Source organism: Clupea harengus, chromosome 1 (genome assembly GCF_900700415.2).
Source record: "Clupea harengus chromosome 1, Ch_v2.0.2, whole genome shotgun sequence".
NCBI lineage: Eukaryota > Metazoa > Chordata > Actinopteri > Clupeiformes > Clupeidae > Clupea > Clupea harengus.
This window is the reverse complement of record NC_045152.1, coordinates 22,139,825-22,156,639: the sequence shown is the minus strand read 5'-3', so window position 1 is coordinate 22,156,639 and position 16,815 is coordinate 22,139,825. Positions and strand designations below refer to the sequence as shown.

General features: G+C 43.4%; 2 gene segments (V, D, J or C); both read right to left on the bottom strand.

Annotated features, from left to right (window-relative positions):
- Positions 1 to 7,121: 7,121 nt before the first annotated feature.
- Positions 7,122 to 7,651, bottom strand: LOC122133224. The segment is given in 2 exon segments: positions 7,122 to 7,438; positions 7,545 to 7,651. Coding segments are annotated over 2 exon segments (369 nt in total).
- Positions 7,652 to 10,219: 2,568 nt separating this feature from the next.
- LOC122132971 lies at positions 10,220 to 10,773 on the bottom strand. The segment is given in 2 exon segments: positions 10,220 to 10,638; positions 10,726 to 10,773. Coding segments are annotated over 2 exon segments (351 nt in total).
- Positions 10,774 to 16,815: the final 6,042 nt, after the last annotated feature.

Sequence of the window (16,815 nt, the reverse complement as noted above, 5' to 3'; positions counted from 1 at the left end):
AGGACAATGTTCAGGAACAATTGCGAGCTCTTGCTGAACAGGTACGACAGCTTCAAGCTGAAAACAGCCGCTTGCGAGATAACGGTGATTCTCAGGAGGAAGGTTCCGCCCCATCTACCAGTGGGACGCCTGCCGCTGTTTCTTCACAACCGGTATCTGAGCATTATGTTTTTGTTCCTAGAGAGCGTAAATGCCCTACATTTTCTGCTAAAAATTCTTGTGACTTGATGTCTGTTGAGGACTGGATTGAGGAGGCTCGTAGGTGTCTATCAATTAGACGCATGCTTCCAGCTGAGCAAGCTTTGTTTTTGTTTGATCATTTAGATGGGGAAGCAAAAGCTGAGATGAAATTTCACTCTGTTGCAGACAGGAATACCCCAGATAAAGTGTTTAACATTCTTTTGGAAAACTATGCATGTTCACAGGTGTATGTTCGTACACAACAGCAGTTTTATTTGCGTACACAGAAAGAAGGGGAATCTGTTAGGGAGTATTCTCATGCACTCAAGTCTATTATGGATATTGCTATTCGTAAGAGTCCTGAGGGGTCTATTCCTAACTCTGACTGTACTTTACGTGACCAGTTTGTAGAGCACCTGCGTGACGACATGCTCCGTAGACATTTAAAAGACAAAATGGTCGCTTCTCCTACTATGTCTTTTATGGACGCTCGTCGTGCAGCCCTGAGTTGGGTTGATAGGGGTAAACTTGTGAGTAACCAGAGGGCTCGAGCACACTCCTGTGATACCTTTGTGAGCAATTGTGAGGCAGATGCTAACGTTATTGTTGCTAAACCTGATGGTGAGATTGCTGAGGTGAAAGAGGTCTTACGTCAGCAACAGTTACAGCTCGATGCTATTTTGAAACATTTGGGTGCCCCTGGGCCCAGTGACAGAGGGAGGGGTCCTGCTAGGCCATATAGGTTTCGACCTGATGGTAAGCCAATCTGCTCTCGTTGTAACCAAGATGGTCATATCGCCAGGTTTTGTTCAGTTGATTTAAACACTCACTCAGGTCCAGCCAATAGGGCAGGCCCCAGAACATTCAGTCGGAACCAAACCACAGGAATAGCATCTAGTGCTATGCAGCCGTCGGAAAACTAGCGCCTTCTGGTGTAGGGAGCCAGGCATCAGAAGGGGGTCTTTGGTGCTCAAACCGTATTTCACCTCAACATTCATCTCAGCTCATAGGGAGTTGCCCTATAGTGGAAGTTGGTATGGGGGATGTTGTAGTCCCCTGCTTATTAGACACCGGATCCATGGTCACTACTATCACTGAGACATTTTTTAAGCAGTATTTCCAGTCTCAGGGGGTAGAGCAGCTGCAGCAATGCAAGTGGTTACAGCTAAAAGCAGCTAATGGCTTGGACATTCCTTATGTTGGTTATGTAGAGCTGGATGTTAATGTGTTGGGCAAGACCCTACCAAAGATGGGTGTTTTAGTAGTAAAAGATTCCCCAGATTCATTTTCTCAACAACAAAAATGTAAAGTGCCTGGCTTACTCGGGATGAACATCATCCGCAGTTGCTATCATGAATTGTTTGGTCACAATGGCTCTGGTTTTGATCCTCTTTTTGCACAAACTGTTAGCCCTAATTGGGAACAAGCACTGTCTGAATGCCATAGCATGGAAACATTGTCAGAGAGAGGGTGTATTGGCAGGGTCAAGGTCCAAGGTCCAGCTATGCGCATCCCTGCAGGATCTTTAAAATTCCTCACTACAGCTTGTCCTCAGGTATCTAGTGTCACCCTCCCCTCCGTATTTTTAGAGCCCTGGTTTGGGGAAGGTCAACTTCCCGCAGGCTTACTCATCTCAAAGGCTTTACTTACGGTTCACAATGGTCAGGTCACCCTACCTGTTGTAAATGTAAGTGTCCAGGATGTGTGGCTTCAACCCCATACTGTCTTAGGTGAGCTCCATGTAGTTCAGTTAAAGCAAGCAAAAAGTTCTATTACCATCCTGGAAGGTGGGGTTCAGGGCCAAATAGCTGTTGTTCAATCACAGAGGGCATCCACCATTTCCCCACTTGACCCTTCAGCTCTTTCCTGGCCTACCCTTACTTCTGATCAAGAGCAGGAGTGTAGGGCCCTGCTAGAAAGGTATCGGGGTGTGTTCAGTCAAGGGGATTGGGACATAGGCTGTACTCGCTTAGTGGAGCATGAAATACCTTTATTAGATGAAGTGCCTACTAGGCAGCATTACCGACGCCTAATCCCAACCCAGTACGAGCAGGCCAAAGCTCACATATATGAGCTATTAGAAAGGGATGTAGTTCGACCAAGCTGTAGCCCCTATTCTTCCCCCATCGTAATAGTGCAGAAGAAAGATGGTGACATACGGCTTTGCGTGGACTATCGGCAGCTGAACGCAAAGACCCGAAAAGACGCATATCCTTTGCCACGGATCGAAGAGTCCTTGGACGCCTTGACTGGTGCTCGCTGGTTCAGTACTCTAGACCTGGCCAGTGGGTATAACCAAGTTGCCATGGCGGAGAAAGACAAGCCAAAGACTGCTTTTTGCACACCCTTCGGGTTGTTTGAGTTCAACCGTATGCCCTTTGGACTTTGTAACGCTCCAAGTACTTTTCAGAGGTTGATGGAGCGCATATTTGGAGATCAGAGTATGCAAACCCTCTTGCTGTATCTGGATGATATCATTATTTTTTCCTCTTCCTTCCAAGAACATCTGCAAAGGTTAGAAGTTGTCCTGGCGCGCCTCCAGGAGCAAAGCCTTAAACTAAAATTGAAGAAGTGTCACTTCTTTCAGCAGGAAGTGAGGTATTTAGGCCATGTAATCTCGGCCATGGGAGTAGCAACAGACCCAGATAAAATCAAAGTGGTAGCTGAATGGAAGCGTCCTACTACTACTGCTGAACTGCGTTCCTTCTTAGGCTTTGCCTCGTATTACCGGCGCTTTGGTGGAACGGTTTGCGCAGTACGCTGCCCCATTACACCAACTGGTGGCAGAGCTTGAAGGCAGTAGAAAGAAACCAAGAACTGGGGGCAGGAAGACACTGGAAGGGCATTGGAGTGGAGAATGCGAACAGAGTTTTGCAAAATTGCGAGAGCTTCTGGTCAGTGCTCCTGTTCTCGGGTATGCAGATTTCTCCAAGCCCTTTGTATTAGAAATTGATGCCAGCAATGCTGGCTTAGGGGCAGTCTTGTCCCAAGAGCAAGAAGGTCAGCGAAGACCCATCGCATATGCCAGCCGAGGCTTAAGGCCTACGGAGAGAAATATGACAAATTACAGCTCCAGAAAGTTGGAGTTCCTTGCCCTTAAGTGGGCAGTCACACACAAATTCAGAGAATATCTGCTCGGAGGGAAATTTACCGTCTATACAGACAACAATCCACTCAGTTACTTACGCACTGCAAAGTTGGGCGCGGTAGAGCAGCGTTGGGGCATCAGATCTTGCCTTGTTTAACTTTGAAATTAAGTACCCGCCCTGGACCCTCTAATCGAAATGCAGATGCACTCTCAAGGCAAATGCCAAGATTCCATCGACGCAGTAGTTGCCGGTATTTCTATACCACAAGAGGTCAGGCCAAAGACACCTAGAGTCTAGGACTAGACTTATTGTGACTGCATCTACAGGTATGATTGAGGCCTTGCCTACCCGCCAAAAGGCAGATTTAAAAGCGTTTACAGGCTTCAGACCCTGTCATTGGGCCTTTCCTGCACTACTGGAGGAGCGGCAGAATGCCCTCCAAAGAAGAACGGAGTAAGGCAGGTGTAGAGTTTCGGCATCTAGTAGGCCAATGGGCCAGATAAGGGAAAAAGAGCAAGTCCTGTACCGCAGAATAATCCAACCCGGTGAGGGCAGGGAAGTGCTGCCAGCTTGTATTGCCTCTCTGTTTGAGGGAAGAAGTGTTGAATAGCCTCCATGACAACCATGGCCACCAGGGGGCCAGAACGAACAACGAGTTTGGTGCGTGAAAGATGTTATTGGCCCCGCATGTGGCATGACATTGAAAAGTATTGCCAAGAGTGCAGTCGCTGCGTAGTCTCCAAAGCTGTCCAACCCCGAGCTAGAACATTTATGGGCAACCTCTTTGCCTCGAGGCCCCTGGAAATCATTGCTATAGACTTTACATTACTGGAGAAAGCTAGCGATGGACGAGAGAATGTGCTGGTAGTGACAGACGTGTTTTCAAAATTCACCCAAGCATATCCACGACTGATCAGAGAGCCAGTACTGTAGCCCGAATACTGACGGAGAGGTGGTTCTACACCTACGGGGTCCCCAGCGGATCCATTCAGATCAGGGGCAGGAACTTTGAGGGTGATCTTTTAAAACGTCTCTGCCAATTGTATGGCATTGAAAAGAGCCGCACCACTCCATAAGGCCAGAAGGAAACGGGCAATGCGAGCGGTTCAATCGCACGCTGCATGATTTGCTGAGAACTCTCCCCCCAGAGAAAAAGAAGAAGTGGCCCTTGTACCTACCCCAAGTGTTGTTTGCGTACAACACTACAGAGCACCAATCCACAGGCCACTCCCCCTATGAGCTTATGTTTCGGCCAGAAGGCTCAGCTGCCTATCGATTTCCTCCTGGGGACAACAGAGGAAGACACCAACTCCAGTTCTGTGGGAGACTGGATTGGGGAACATCAGCACCGCCTGAACACAGTCTACAAACACGCCAGGGAGCGACTGGAGGCAGCAGCAGAGCGCCGTGGGCGCCAGAACCCACCCAACGTGACGACTATCCTGGAACCAGGTACACTTGTTTACAAGAGAAGCCATGTCCACGGACGTCATAAAATCCAAGACTTTTGGGATTCCACCGTCTACGAAGTACTGAGAAATATGGATGAGAATGGAGCAGTTTATCAGATCCGCCCAGTCAATGGACCCCAAGGGCAAGAGAAGAACATCCACCGATCAGAGTTAAGAGTACTCCCAACTGCGGTTGTTTGTGAACCCCCAGCACTAGTAGTTGCTTCCCCCCCAGCTGAGTTTGCACAAGGTTTGCCAACAGAGGGCGACAGCCAGGAGGAAGATCACCGTGAGTATGGAGGTATCTTCCAGTTGTTACCCCCATTTAACCAAGTCCCTCCTGTCATGCAGGCTCCTCAAAACTCCCGACCAGACGAGACTGCTCTAGAGGCCGAAGAGCCACAACCGGGACCGTCCAGTACAACTACAAATGCATGTGCAGGTGGCCGTCCTGTGATGAGAGGACAACCTCTGGCTGACCACGGATTAGCAACGGCCCAAGAGTCAGTTGGAACCTCTGGACTAACTTTACGCCGTACGTCTAGAAGTACAGCAGGCCAACATGCAAACCCTTTCAACCTCCCTCGCTCAGCAGCTGGGACGCAGGAACTCTCCGAGGACCAGTTGGGGGTTGCAGCCCAGCCAGTGTTCAATCAAGCCATCCGAGTAGGATTTAGACCTTGGCTTTAGGTTATGGTAAACACTAGCCCTGTCACCGGGACGGTGAACTTTGAAAGTGGGGATGAATGTAACCGGGTAGCTTTAGGACCCAGGAGTCCTAGGCAGCCCATGGCTGACGTGCCGTTTCCTTCAGACCCGCGATAGTTTAAATTGGCACGTAGTACTGGAGGCAATTGTTTGTTCTGCGGTTTACCTAACGCTTTAGGCATTGGCTCCGTGTGATCTCAGGTAGTCTGGTAACCCTCATTATATTTGTAGTAGTTTGCATGTTTTTATGGTGTGATGGCTTGATGTAGCTTAATGTGTATTTCCCACGTAGCGACAGCCTCCTTAGCTTGACACGACGGTGGACAAGCGTGGAGTAGCGGGGTTAGAAACTCAACAGCCCTCGGTATGTTTTGTTAAGTCATTCAGAACATTGTGCACTGATGCTGTGTGGTTTGTGTAGTTAATGAGGATATTTCCTGCTGCAGGTGGTGTCCGGCGACTGCCACTGTTTTTCCCCTATTAGTTTTCCATTGTTTGATTTCTTTCTGTTTGTTTGTTTAAGGGGCTGTTTTGTGTGCTTATTTGGGGGTTTATATGCATTTAGAGCCTTGATTAGGCTAGGCTTACTAACCTGGCGACGCATTTTTACACTTTGCACTGAGTGTTTGTCCTACAATGCCTAATGTTTGCAGTGATACTTAGATGTGATATGCAGATAAGAGTTGGTGTGGTTATATATTTGTATTCCTAAATCACGTGTGTTGTAGCGTTCCCCAGGTTGGGAGTTCACCAAACCAAGTGCCATTCTAAGCTAAAGGCCCAGGTATATTAGGCCCACAATCACGCCCCTGTTGTTAGTGTTTGCTATTTTAATAGGATGTACATCCATCTGATTTTACTACTGTGCATTTAATAAACATTGTATTTATATTTGTTATACCACGGCCTCTGCCTAAGTTCTTTTGATTGGACAGGAACTGTGCAGGGAACCTAGTCCTAATTATAGTATGCTCAACTGAGGGTCTCTCACCCCATCTGTGAGAGTGGCGTAGTCGGAAACAACTAGCATGAGACCTGGTCCTAACATTCTCTGAGACCATTTAATGCTAAGTGCACCACCCCGCCACACATAGATTTCTCATCAAGCCTAAATTTAAACATGCTCCAACAGTTGCAGCAATTGAATGAGAGCTGAATTAATCAATTGAATGAGAGCATGCTGAATTAATCATGCTGAATGAAAGCATCCTGAATTAATTACGGTTGAAAAAGTTTGTGTTCACAAGCTTAATTAGTTTTCACACCTTACACAAACAGTCACGCTGTCTCACATCTTTTTAGCTTTTCATCCCCATAGCACAAAACTACCTTGTGGATAGCTTGGACATAGTGGGATCGACCTGACTATGTGGAAAATAAAAATAGTAAATACATTTTTTTCATGAAATATATTTTATGTTACGCTGCTATACTTTGGGTGTTCATTTTTGGGATTGGGATTGATAGATACCAAAAGTGGGCAATGTTTAATCTGCTAATCCTAACCCGAAATCAAACTGACAAACAAAAGCATACTTAGTCATTCCAGGTAGCGTTCCAATTGCTTGGCTACTCTAGAGTTATAATGTAATTTTTATGTTAACCAAAACCATTAAAGTACTGAGCCCCAGTTTCCCTGTGTTCTTCCTTCTAATCTTGAGTCTGTGGTTTTTGTGCTGCTGCTTCACCAGCTTCAGTCACTGTGCCTCCGTGCACAGTAGTAAACAGCAGTGTCCTCTGCTTTCAGACTCTTGGCCTCTAAGTACTGCATGCTGGTGGGGACATCTTCAGTCAGGGTGAACTGGCCCTTCAGAGACTCTGCATAAAGAACTGATCCAGAGTTCATTCTCCCAATCCACTCCAGGTTCCCTCCTGGTTTCTGTCTGATCCAGTTCATGTAGTAGCTTGTCATGCCAAATCCAGATATTTTACAGGAGATCTTAACCGTCCCTCCTGGTGTCTTCACTTGAGCAGGAGACTGATCTAGTCTGATCTCATCACAGATAATACCTGGAACATAATTTGTTAAACAGAGGTTACTTTGTATGCAGTGCCAGAGGGAAATGTTACAATATTATACACTGAACAGTTTTGTGTAGTCTTACATCCACATTACCTTGTCCAAATAGAAGTATGAAAATGAAATGGTAAAATGTTTTTCTGTTCATTCTTCTATCTAAATGTATACTGTAGCTGTTCCTGCAAGACAATCAAAGGGAATGGGGAATGAGAATAGAGCAAGGGCAGTTATAAAGGAGTGCAGTAAAGGATGACTTTGCATAGACAGCCCTCTTGACTTTCATAAAGGGGAATAGAGGCTCTCCATGTTTAGATGGCGTTGATCTCACAAAGTTTCTTATTCTCAAGGATTGTCCTTTTCACTGGCTAGAAGTCACTATTTTGACTTGTTTGATTAAATGGCCTGCATTTTATTTTGCTGTATTCCATTCTCTTGGCTGAGCTTACAAACATTTCAGCTGATATGTCCATTCAGTTGCTCTTACTAGCTGTTAAAATATATTAAAATGAAACGGAAATAGTTGATATGAGTTAATATCCATCATCTACTGTCTGGAAAAAAAAAGATTCGTTCATTGTCTTTCTTGTAGAAACTCGTGCCTGATTAAACCTTCTCTAGTTTGAAAAAAGACAATACAAGGGATGACCATTTTAATAATTCTCACTTTTTACTTCTTGCAGGCTGTACTCTGGTGGTTAAAGAAGGTTGGTAGCCTGCAATTGCTCACCAGTGGTAGTGACACCTTCTCTATTTCAGAGAGCAGCATTTGTTTTGCACACAGCCGCCACTGAACGTTTGACAGTAGAGTGTTACACAGTAGCTCAGACTTCACAGCAGTGTGTTCTGATGAGGAGTTAAAAAGGAGTTTTCATTGGCTGCCCTCTACCAGCTGAAATAAGTACTGCAGCGTTGATTGGTCAAGAGGGGGCAAGAGGGACTAGTGATGTCAGCACAGTTCAGGCTTCAGGATAGGTACATGGAGCCCACCCATTTCACACTTTCTGAATATTTATTTCACCGTCACTTTATTTTAATGCTATTTCACATAGAATTGTAATATGCTGTGTAATTGTCTATACTGTGCTTAAACATGGTTAATTAATTCTACTCAAGCATTTAAATGGTTTATATTGTGGCAGTAAAGTTTTTGCGCAGGTCTACTGGTTGGTATCACAGTGGTCGCCTGGCACAGTAATAGACAGCTGAGTCTTCAGTCTGCAGGTTCTGCCCTCTCAGAGTCACTGTGCTGCTAGAGCAGTGGTTCTCAAAGTGGGGGGCGCGAACACTCTCCAGGGGTGGGTGCGATGTCACAGACGAAAAAAACGACCGCCGACCTGTCACTGGTTAGTGAAAGCTCCCTCAGTGGTGAAATGCAAGGGGCTGGACTGACCCAAACAAATCAAATACTGTTTTGCTCCTGATCCACCAATCAAAACGGAGTCTTATCATTTCAACGCGAGTTGCACCCAAGCTTCCGAGTATAAAAAACCCCGCCAATTACCCCTAACCAGCTTTGGGGTGCCCAGCTTGCAAAAGTTTGAGAACCCCTGTGCTAGAGGGATCTTTAGAGATGCTGAACTTGCTCTTCAGGGAATCTGCCTTGGTAATAACTCCATTCTCCCATATGTCTGTTATCCACTACAGTGTTTTCCCTGCAGGGTGTCGAACTCATGCCGTCGCATAGCTACAGCATTCAGTGAGAGATCCAGACACCTTACAGGGGATGGTGAGAGGGTCCCCGGGCTTAATTACTATGGAGCTGGGCTGAGTGAGCTCAACATCCGACTGAACATCTAAACAAACAAAAAACAATCAAGTTATTAGTTGCATGCATTCATAACAAAAAGATTAGTAATGGTAGACCGATGGCTGTATTGTTTTCGCTAGTCTACCCTCCAGAGAGACTCACAGGATGCAGCTGTCAGCAACAGTAAGACACTGGTGGGAACCATAATGTGTGCTGGTGTCAAGCTGTTACAGCTCAACTGAGGCAGATGAAGGGGACGCTGCTCCTTTATGTGGACTGTTTCATCAGTGCTTTATACACAGGGAATGGGATCAGACAAGATCATCCAATGGCAGATGGGAAAAATAACTGAATCTGAGTTGCAAATTCAAACTGAGATGATTATGACTATGCAGAACTCAAACGATGATGTCATCACAAGGGGATCTGGGGAGTTATAATGTCTCAACATGTTGATGAAGGCAATAGGGGTCTGATTTTTGGCTGTAACTGTACAGTACAGTATAACACGTGTGTGTTGCTGTGAGTTGTTCGTGCAATAAAAACTGACTGCAGTCAGCCTTGTTGTTGTTACCAGTAATGTACTGAACTGCAGATATATTTTCTTTATATCAGTCCACCACTCCATGAGCACCACAGCTTATTTTAACGGCACCGCTGAAACACTCAGACAAAGGGATGCAAGTGGCATGAAAGGGATAAAGACGCTAATTTTGTCTACTTGGGCTCAGTAAGCAATGTCACATTAATGTCACACTATTGTGCCATTGAAAGTCAGCTATTGTGATGTTTGATGTCTGGATGTGGCATGTTTCAATGCAATATTTATGATGTGAGTTTGTGAGTTTTTTCAATGAAAGGCTGAAGTGTATCGTCACAGTAGACAAAAGATTGGTGGGTAAATAAATCAATAATTTATGAATAAATAAATACTTAGGTGAACAAATCATTACTTTGTATTTGCGATATTTGGTTCTTGTGATAACATTTATCATTGGTTTATTTTTGTTTTTGTTATTTTTTGCAAGGAAAGGTCATGTTTTTTGATCCTATCTGAACTGCAGTTACACTTTGTCCCCTGATCCGTAAACATGGCATGTGTTTTTGTGCTGCACTTAAGCTTCATCTCTCACTGTGGCTATCGAGCACAGTAGTACACAGCAGAGTCTTCGGTTTTCAAGCTGTTCATCTGTAGGTAACTCTGCTTCTTGCTGTTGTCTCTTGAAATTGTGAACCTTCCCTGAATGGACTGAGCGTAGTATGTAGTACTACTTGTGGTGGGATGAATTAGAGCCAGCCACTCCAGCCCTTTTCCTGGACCTTGTCTGATCCAAGCTATCCAAGGATCACTGCTAAAGCCAGAGTACGTGCAGGTCAGTTTGTGAGGGTCTCCGGGTTTAAGAACTACAGGCTCAGATTCAGTCAGAGTCTGACCACTGGAATCTGTAGACAAAGACAAAATCAATCAGATTAGCTCGAAAATGGTCTACAATTTAAGAAAATAAAGAAATAAAAATGAGTGGTTCTTACCTGCAACAGATATTGCTATTAGGACAAACACAGTTAACATGTTCATGTTTCACAGTTGTTGTCTTTCTCGTATGCAGTGCCTGTGCCCCATGGACTATATATCCACACTCTTGATTTGTGCGTGAACTCTCCCCACTTGGGATGGCTGATTAGGATTCAACAGAAATAGTAGGAGGAGACTTCTTGTCAGATGTCAGATAAACAAATAGCAGAAAGTCTTGGGTATAAGTGCCCTCGAGAGACTGAAATGGAGATTGTGCCATCATTTGAGATGACAAACACTTCTTGGAATGCATGAAAAGCTCATTTTTGACCGTTATATTTCAAAAGACTCTAAGTAGATACCCCTAATACAGTCCCTTTGTGGTACAACCTTACAGCTTCATAAAATATTGAAGAGGATGTTATTGAGGAGGAATTCTAGTTATCAAAAGACCATTTGTTTTCTACTGTCTATATATTGTGAGTGTTATATGATCCTGTATTGACCTTAGCAGGAAAACACAATGTTGGCGATGTTTGATAGTTGTGTGTAAATCAGAGCCATTCTGTAGTGTCACACAGGTGGTGTCATATCTGCACATGCACACATGTTGTATGCACAGTTTGGTGTAGGACCATGATTAATGATGGGACAGATATCTGTAGATATGGATTAATGTTCTCTGACTGGCGTATCAACTACCGTATAATCATGTATCAATCTGGTGTTTGAGTATTAGCTAAATCTATGTCTCACCGCTCATTCTGTGGTATCATGGTGCCTGTGTGACTGCTGAGGTTTGGTTCAGCAAAGTAGACTTTTTTGTCGCTGTGTCTCTCTGGTACAGTAATACTCTGCTGTGTCTTCAGTTCATGCTGTTCACCTGCAGATAAACCTGACTCTTTTCTAGAGGCTTGTCTGATTTAAGCAATGTAATAATGGCCACCAAACCAAGTGTACATGCAGGTCAGTTTGTGAGAGGTTGGCATCATGAGTCATTCATCCATATTCACCTTTCAGACAGAGAGTTATGAGAATGATCTCAGTCACAAATTGTCGACAACATGATTGAGAACGCCACAACGGTGAAGAAATACACTTTAGAAGTAGACAGTGATTTTAACACTGGGTAATTTAATGGTTACCCATGTTGAAAGGAAAACTTATTTTCTGTATGAAAATTTTTACTTTTTTCCTGTTTATGAAAATACAGTATTAACTCACAAATATAATAAAATGGCTGGCTTTTGACACCTGGGGAATTAATACATTTCACCTGTCCAACAATTCACATACATTTTTATTCTGCACAAACTTTACACATAACAAGCACAACAATGTGTTATGATGAGTTGAAGGGGAGAGTTAGTTTGCACGGCTGCCCTCTGGTGGCTGAAATAATTCTTGTTGTGACGTTTGGTGCAGTACTCACTGAGGAGACCATCAGATACCGGCGATGACAGCTCAGTTTGTCTTTGGATTGGACAGGAATATGGAGTCCATCGTCTATCTACACACTAGCCATCTTCGTTCTGTGATTATGTGGCCTGTGTGGTGAATATAAGGCACTTAACAGTGGCGTAACGTAGTTACCACGGGCCCAGGTGCAGGCTATTATGACGGGCCCTAGTCAGTGGCATAAGGCAGTGGTTCCCAAACATTTTACAGTCCTGTACCCTTTTTTTTCATGTTTGTATCCGCCGCCGTCGCCACGACCCCTCCCCCCGCTCACATAATACACCGATAACACTTGTCAGTGTAGGTTTTTTGCTGAATATGGGTATACATCTGTATTTTTGGCAATGCGACTTGACTATTAAGACTATTTAGATTTACATAAATATGTCTATGGGCCCTGGCTACGGGCCTCCTAGACCCACGGGCCCAGGTGCGACCACACCTGCTGCACCCTCTATTGTTACGCCCCTGGCACTTTATAAGTTAGGTGACTTTATAACCGATATATTATTCTGTTAAATTCGAGCATTTTGTGAAATTTGCATGTATACATAAAGACACAATATGAGCTTCTTTGTATGAATGTACTTTGTTGTGTGAAATATGCATGTATGTTAAAAATGTAGGATTACTAGTTAAAAAATAAAATAGGGAGGATAAAAATCACTACTGCAGCAGCGGTCATAATAAATACATGCTTGCATCATTATTCATACCTGATTGTAATCATAAAAAAAAACAGTGTGACTTGATGTTCTCCATGTTCCCCCATTGGTGTTTGCTTTTTTGGACAGGGTTCTCTATCCTGGTCCTCAACGCAGCATTTCTGTCTCATCCTACTAGAAATTGAGGCAGTGAACGTCATACAATGTTGTTGAACTGATCTGACCCATGACACCTTTCTCTCATTCATTCAGACAGGTCCTAACCCTGATTATACGCTGATATTTCAATAATGGTTCTGTGTTGAATCCTTTTGAAAAGGAGCCTCTGGGGAGGTTTTTGTTCTGCTATGGTGATGTTTTGCTACACAGTGAGTCTTCAGTCTGCAGGCTCTGTCCCAGTAGAGTCACTGTGCTGCTGGAAGTGTCTCTGGAGATACTAAACTTGTTCTTCAGTTTGTCACTGTAGTACACACTGCCAGTATAACACACATACCCAATCCACTCAAGTGCTTTTCCAGCAGGTTGTTTTATCCAGCTGGTACAGTAGCTTGAATCAGTGAGTGAATACCCCGAAACACCACCAGGGTCAATACTTGGCCTGGCTGTATGGTCACAGAGCTTTGCTGATTGAGCTGAACTTGACAATAGACACCTGTGAAAATAATAAAGATCAATAGAAAATCAAAGATATGAATGAAGGATTACTCGTTAAAAAGATATGAGTAACTCACACGAGACATTAACCAGCAGCAGTAAGAGGAGAGATGTAGGAAACATGATGTGTCTTCTAGATCAGCAGGTAAGAGCCGCCACTCTGACCTTGAGCTGTTTGAGTGACAGGGAGACTCGTGCTTCACATTAAATACAGAGAGGGCAGGGGGAGGCTGATGGCATTTGAATATTGTGACAAGACAGAATAGAAAGGCCAAACATGTATGGTTACTTCAGTGACACTCTCGTCAACAAATACATCATGTCACATTTAACTATTTCCATTTAAACAGATTTTGAAGCGTCATGTGACAGCAGAATGTACAAATAATTGTGGTGTACATAAAGAAATGTATTGACTATCAAAATGAAACATGAATATCATTTTTTTAGTATTTCAATCTGTTCATGGTGAGTTAAAAAAGACTATTTTACAATTTACCATCATAATCATTATTGAAAAACTTTCCATGAAGTGCCATATCATATCATGCAATCATGTACAGTACATGTACACATGTACACCCGTCCGACTGGACCGAAAACACTGTACTGGCCTTTCACCACTGGAGAGTTCAACATCAATTATTTTGCTACCAGGTTCACTCAGTATAAGTGAGGTCTAAAGAACATTTTGATATTTTTAGACTTTTACAGATAGAGCTTCGCTACATATTTACCCAAGACAAAATGGGCTTTGGATAACGGTGTGTGCTATTAGGGCTAGAGTCACCCTGTTGTCCGTGATTAGGTATATGCTATATGCTACTGTATATTATGTATATGCATGCTGCGAGCAATCAATCACTCAATCAATAAATCAATCAATACATGTTCCATTAGAACGATTTGGAAACCCTGAGTCTATTTCCCTTTGTATACATTATGTATTTTATCTGGGGGGTTAGGGTTAGGGGGGGGGGGGGGGGGGGCGGGATGTGTTTCATCTGGGGGTAGTTGATGTGTTTTGTTACCAGGATGATTCACTCAATAGATTTGGACTAGACCTGGTGCTACTGCAGTATCACTTAAAGTTATGTTTATTATAACTGAAACAGTTTAAAGAAGAAGAAAGTCAAACGGCAAACCCCTGTGCCTCTGAACACAAGTCTTAGTAACAGGGTTTTTGTTCAGTCTTGGATCCTCTTCTGTCACTGTGTGTCTCGGGCACAGTAATACACAGCAGTGTCCTCAGTCTTCAGGCTGTTCATCTGCAGATACACCTGCTTCATGCTGTTGTCTCTGGAGATGGTGAATCTTCCTTGAACTGTTTGTGCATAGTATGTTGATGTGGTGTATATTACAGAAAGCCATTCCAGCCCTTTTCCAGCTGCTTGTCTGATCCAACCTACAGAAGGATCACTGCTAAAGCCAGGGTACGTGCAGGTCAGTTGGTGGGAGTGTCCAGGGTTAAGAACCACTGATTCAGACTCACGCAGAGTCTGACACAGTCCATCTGTTTAAAAACATCAGTCAATAATATCATTATTCTTAGAGGACCCACTCAACCACAAAAAACCCTATAGATGAATGACATATAACACATCTTCAGTCATCAGTAGGCCTACTCACCACATATGCAGAGAAATAAGAGAATCAGTTTAAGTATGAAGTACATGGTTACAAGTTAGTGGTGCAATATCAACTGATAAATATGTAGTCACTGTCTCAGCAAGATATATAGCTTTAACAAAGAACGGTGTTTTGCATAAACTCCTCCTATTCACACAGTGAGAACATGTGGAACAAAGGATTGCCAAAGGCATTTTTATTTAACTGGTAATCGGCAGTCTGATAGTTTAAAGAAAGGTGGTCCAAAGATCTGATAAGTTATTTACCTGTTTAGATTTTTAAGGATCTTTTGTTCAACACTGAGTCTTTTTTTATTATCGCCTGTCACTGAAACTACCACCTCGTGAAGCCCTGTGTGTAAAGAGCAGATAGAAATAAGATCATATGGGTGCCCTGCTGGAGTTTGAACCCAAATGTATTCTAATATTTATAGTTTGTGGTAAAAACAAATAGTTCGCTGTAACCACTTTCTCTTCGACGGTCGAGGATGGGGGAAAATAAATGAGATATGAGCGCCATCTACTGGCATGAATTCTGTCCTTGAACATCCATCTACCCCCTGGTTCCTTGAACAAATTCAAATGAAACAGTAGCATTTTTCAACGTCTTTTTAAATAAAAACACATAAATACAGTGTCATGTGTATTTCATGGAAATCTCATTAAATCTCTGACAAACAAATACTGGATACATTTGATAGCTTTTCCTGTTATGCTTTTCAAATGCTGCAAGACATAAAGCAGAGTATAATAGAAAAATGTATGTCTTTTGACAGTAGAAGACATATATAAAAATATAAAAAGGAGTATAAAAGTACTTTTTGCTGGGAGGGAGGACTGCCTTTCAAATACATTATCCTCCAATGGTTAGGGTATTTGGCAGACACTTTTATCCAAAGCGACTTATATACATATTCCAACATTTCTTTCAAAAATACTTTCAAACCAAAGGCTCTTTATGCTACGCCCTTATCTTAATTTTCTCTCCAATGCTGCATGTTTTAAGTTTACATTCTCTTACATAAAATATTTGCAATAACATTACAATATTTACAATGGCATTACCTTACAATTACATTACATTTTTTAGTTTTTTTTTGCTTCATGTTCAAATGACTGCAGAGCTACACTCCGATAATCGCATTCCTGTAACCCTGTCGCTGTCAAAATCCACCACCAGTTTCCTCGGGCCCCAGTGGGTTGGTGTGAAGTGCACTTTGACCTTGGCCTCCTGGCCCGCCTCCACCGTGCACGGCAGTCTGTGAGACAATAAACATTCAAACCCCTGTGCCATGACTAACCCCAGCAACAGCCAAGAGTTTACACTATTCCCTTTAGCCCTCCAGTGATAATATACTAACTTAAGTACATACTTTACTAATGAGAGGCTAATCAGTGGAAGTGTGCAACTGCAGTATTGACTTGGGTGGTATGGGCCAATAGCCATATGATAAGAGTATTTGAGTGTACAGCTACTGCATGTTCTATCTCTATTTGTTTGTGAGAGAACTGAGGGGTGTGCTGTAGTGGTGGATGCTTTGTTTAAGTCACCAGTAAGACAGATGTGTCTGCAGTATCAGAGCACCGTAGCCTTAAGGGTCACCTGGGGAAACAGTTTGGGAACAGAGAGTGCAAACTCTACAAATGACAGACAGCTTGGCTGACACAGTGCCTTCCGCATTGTCTTGCTTGATAAGCTGGC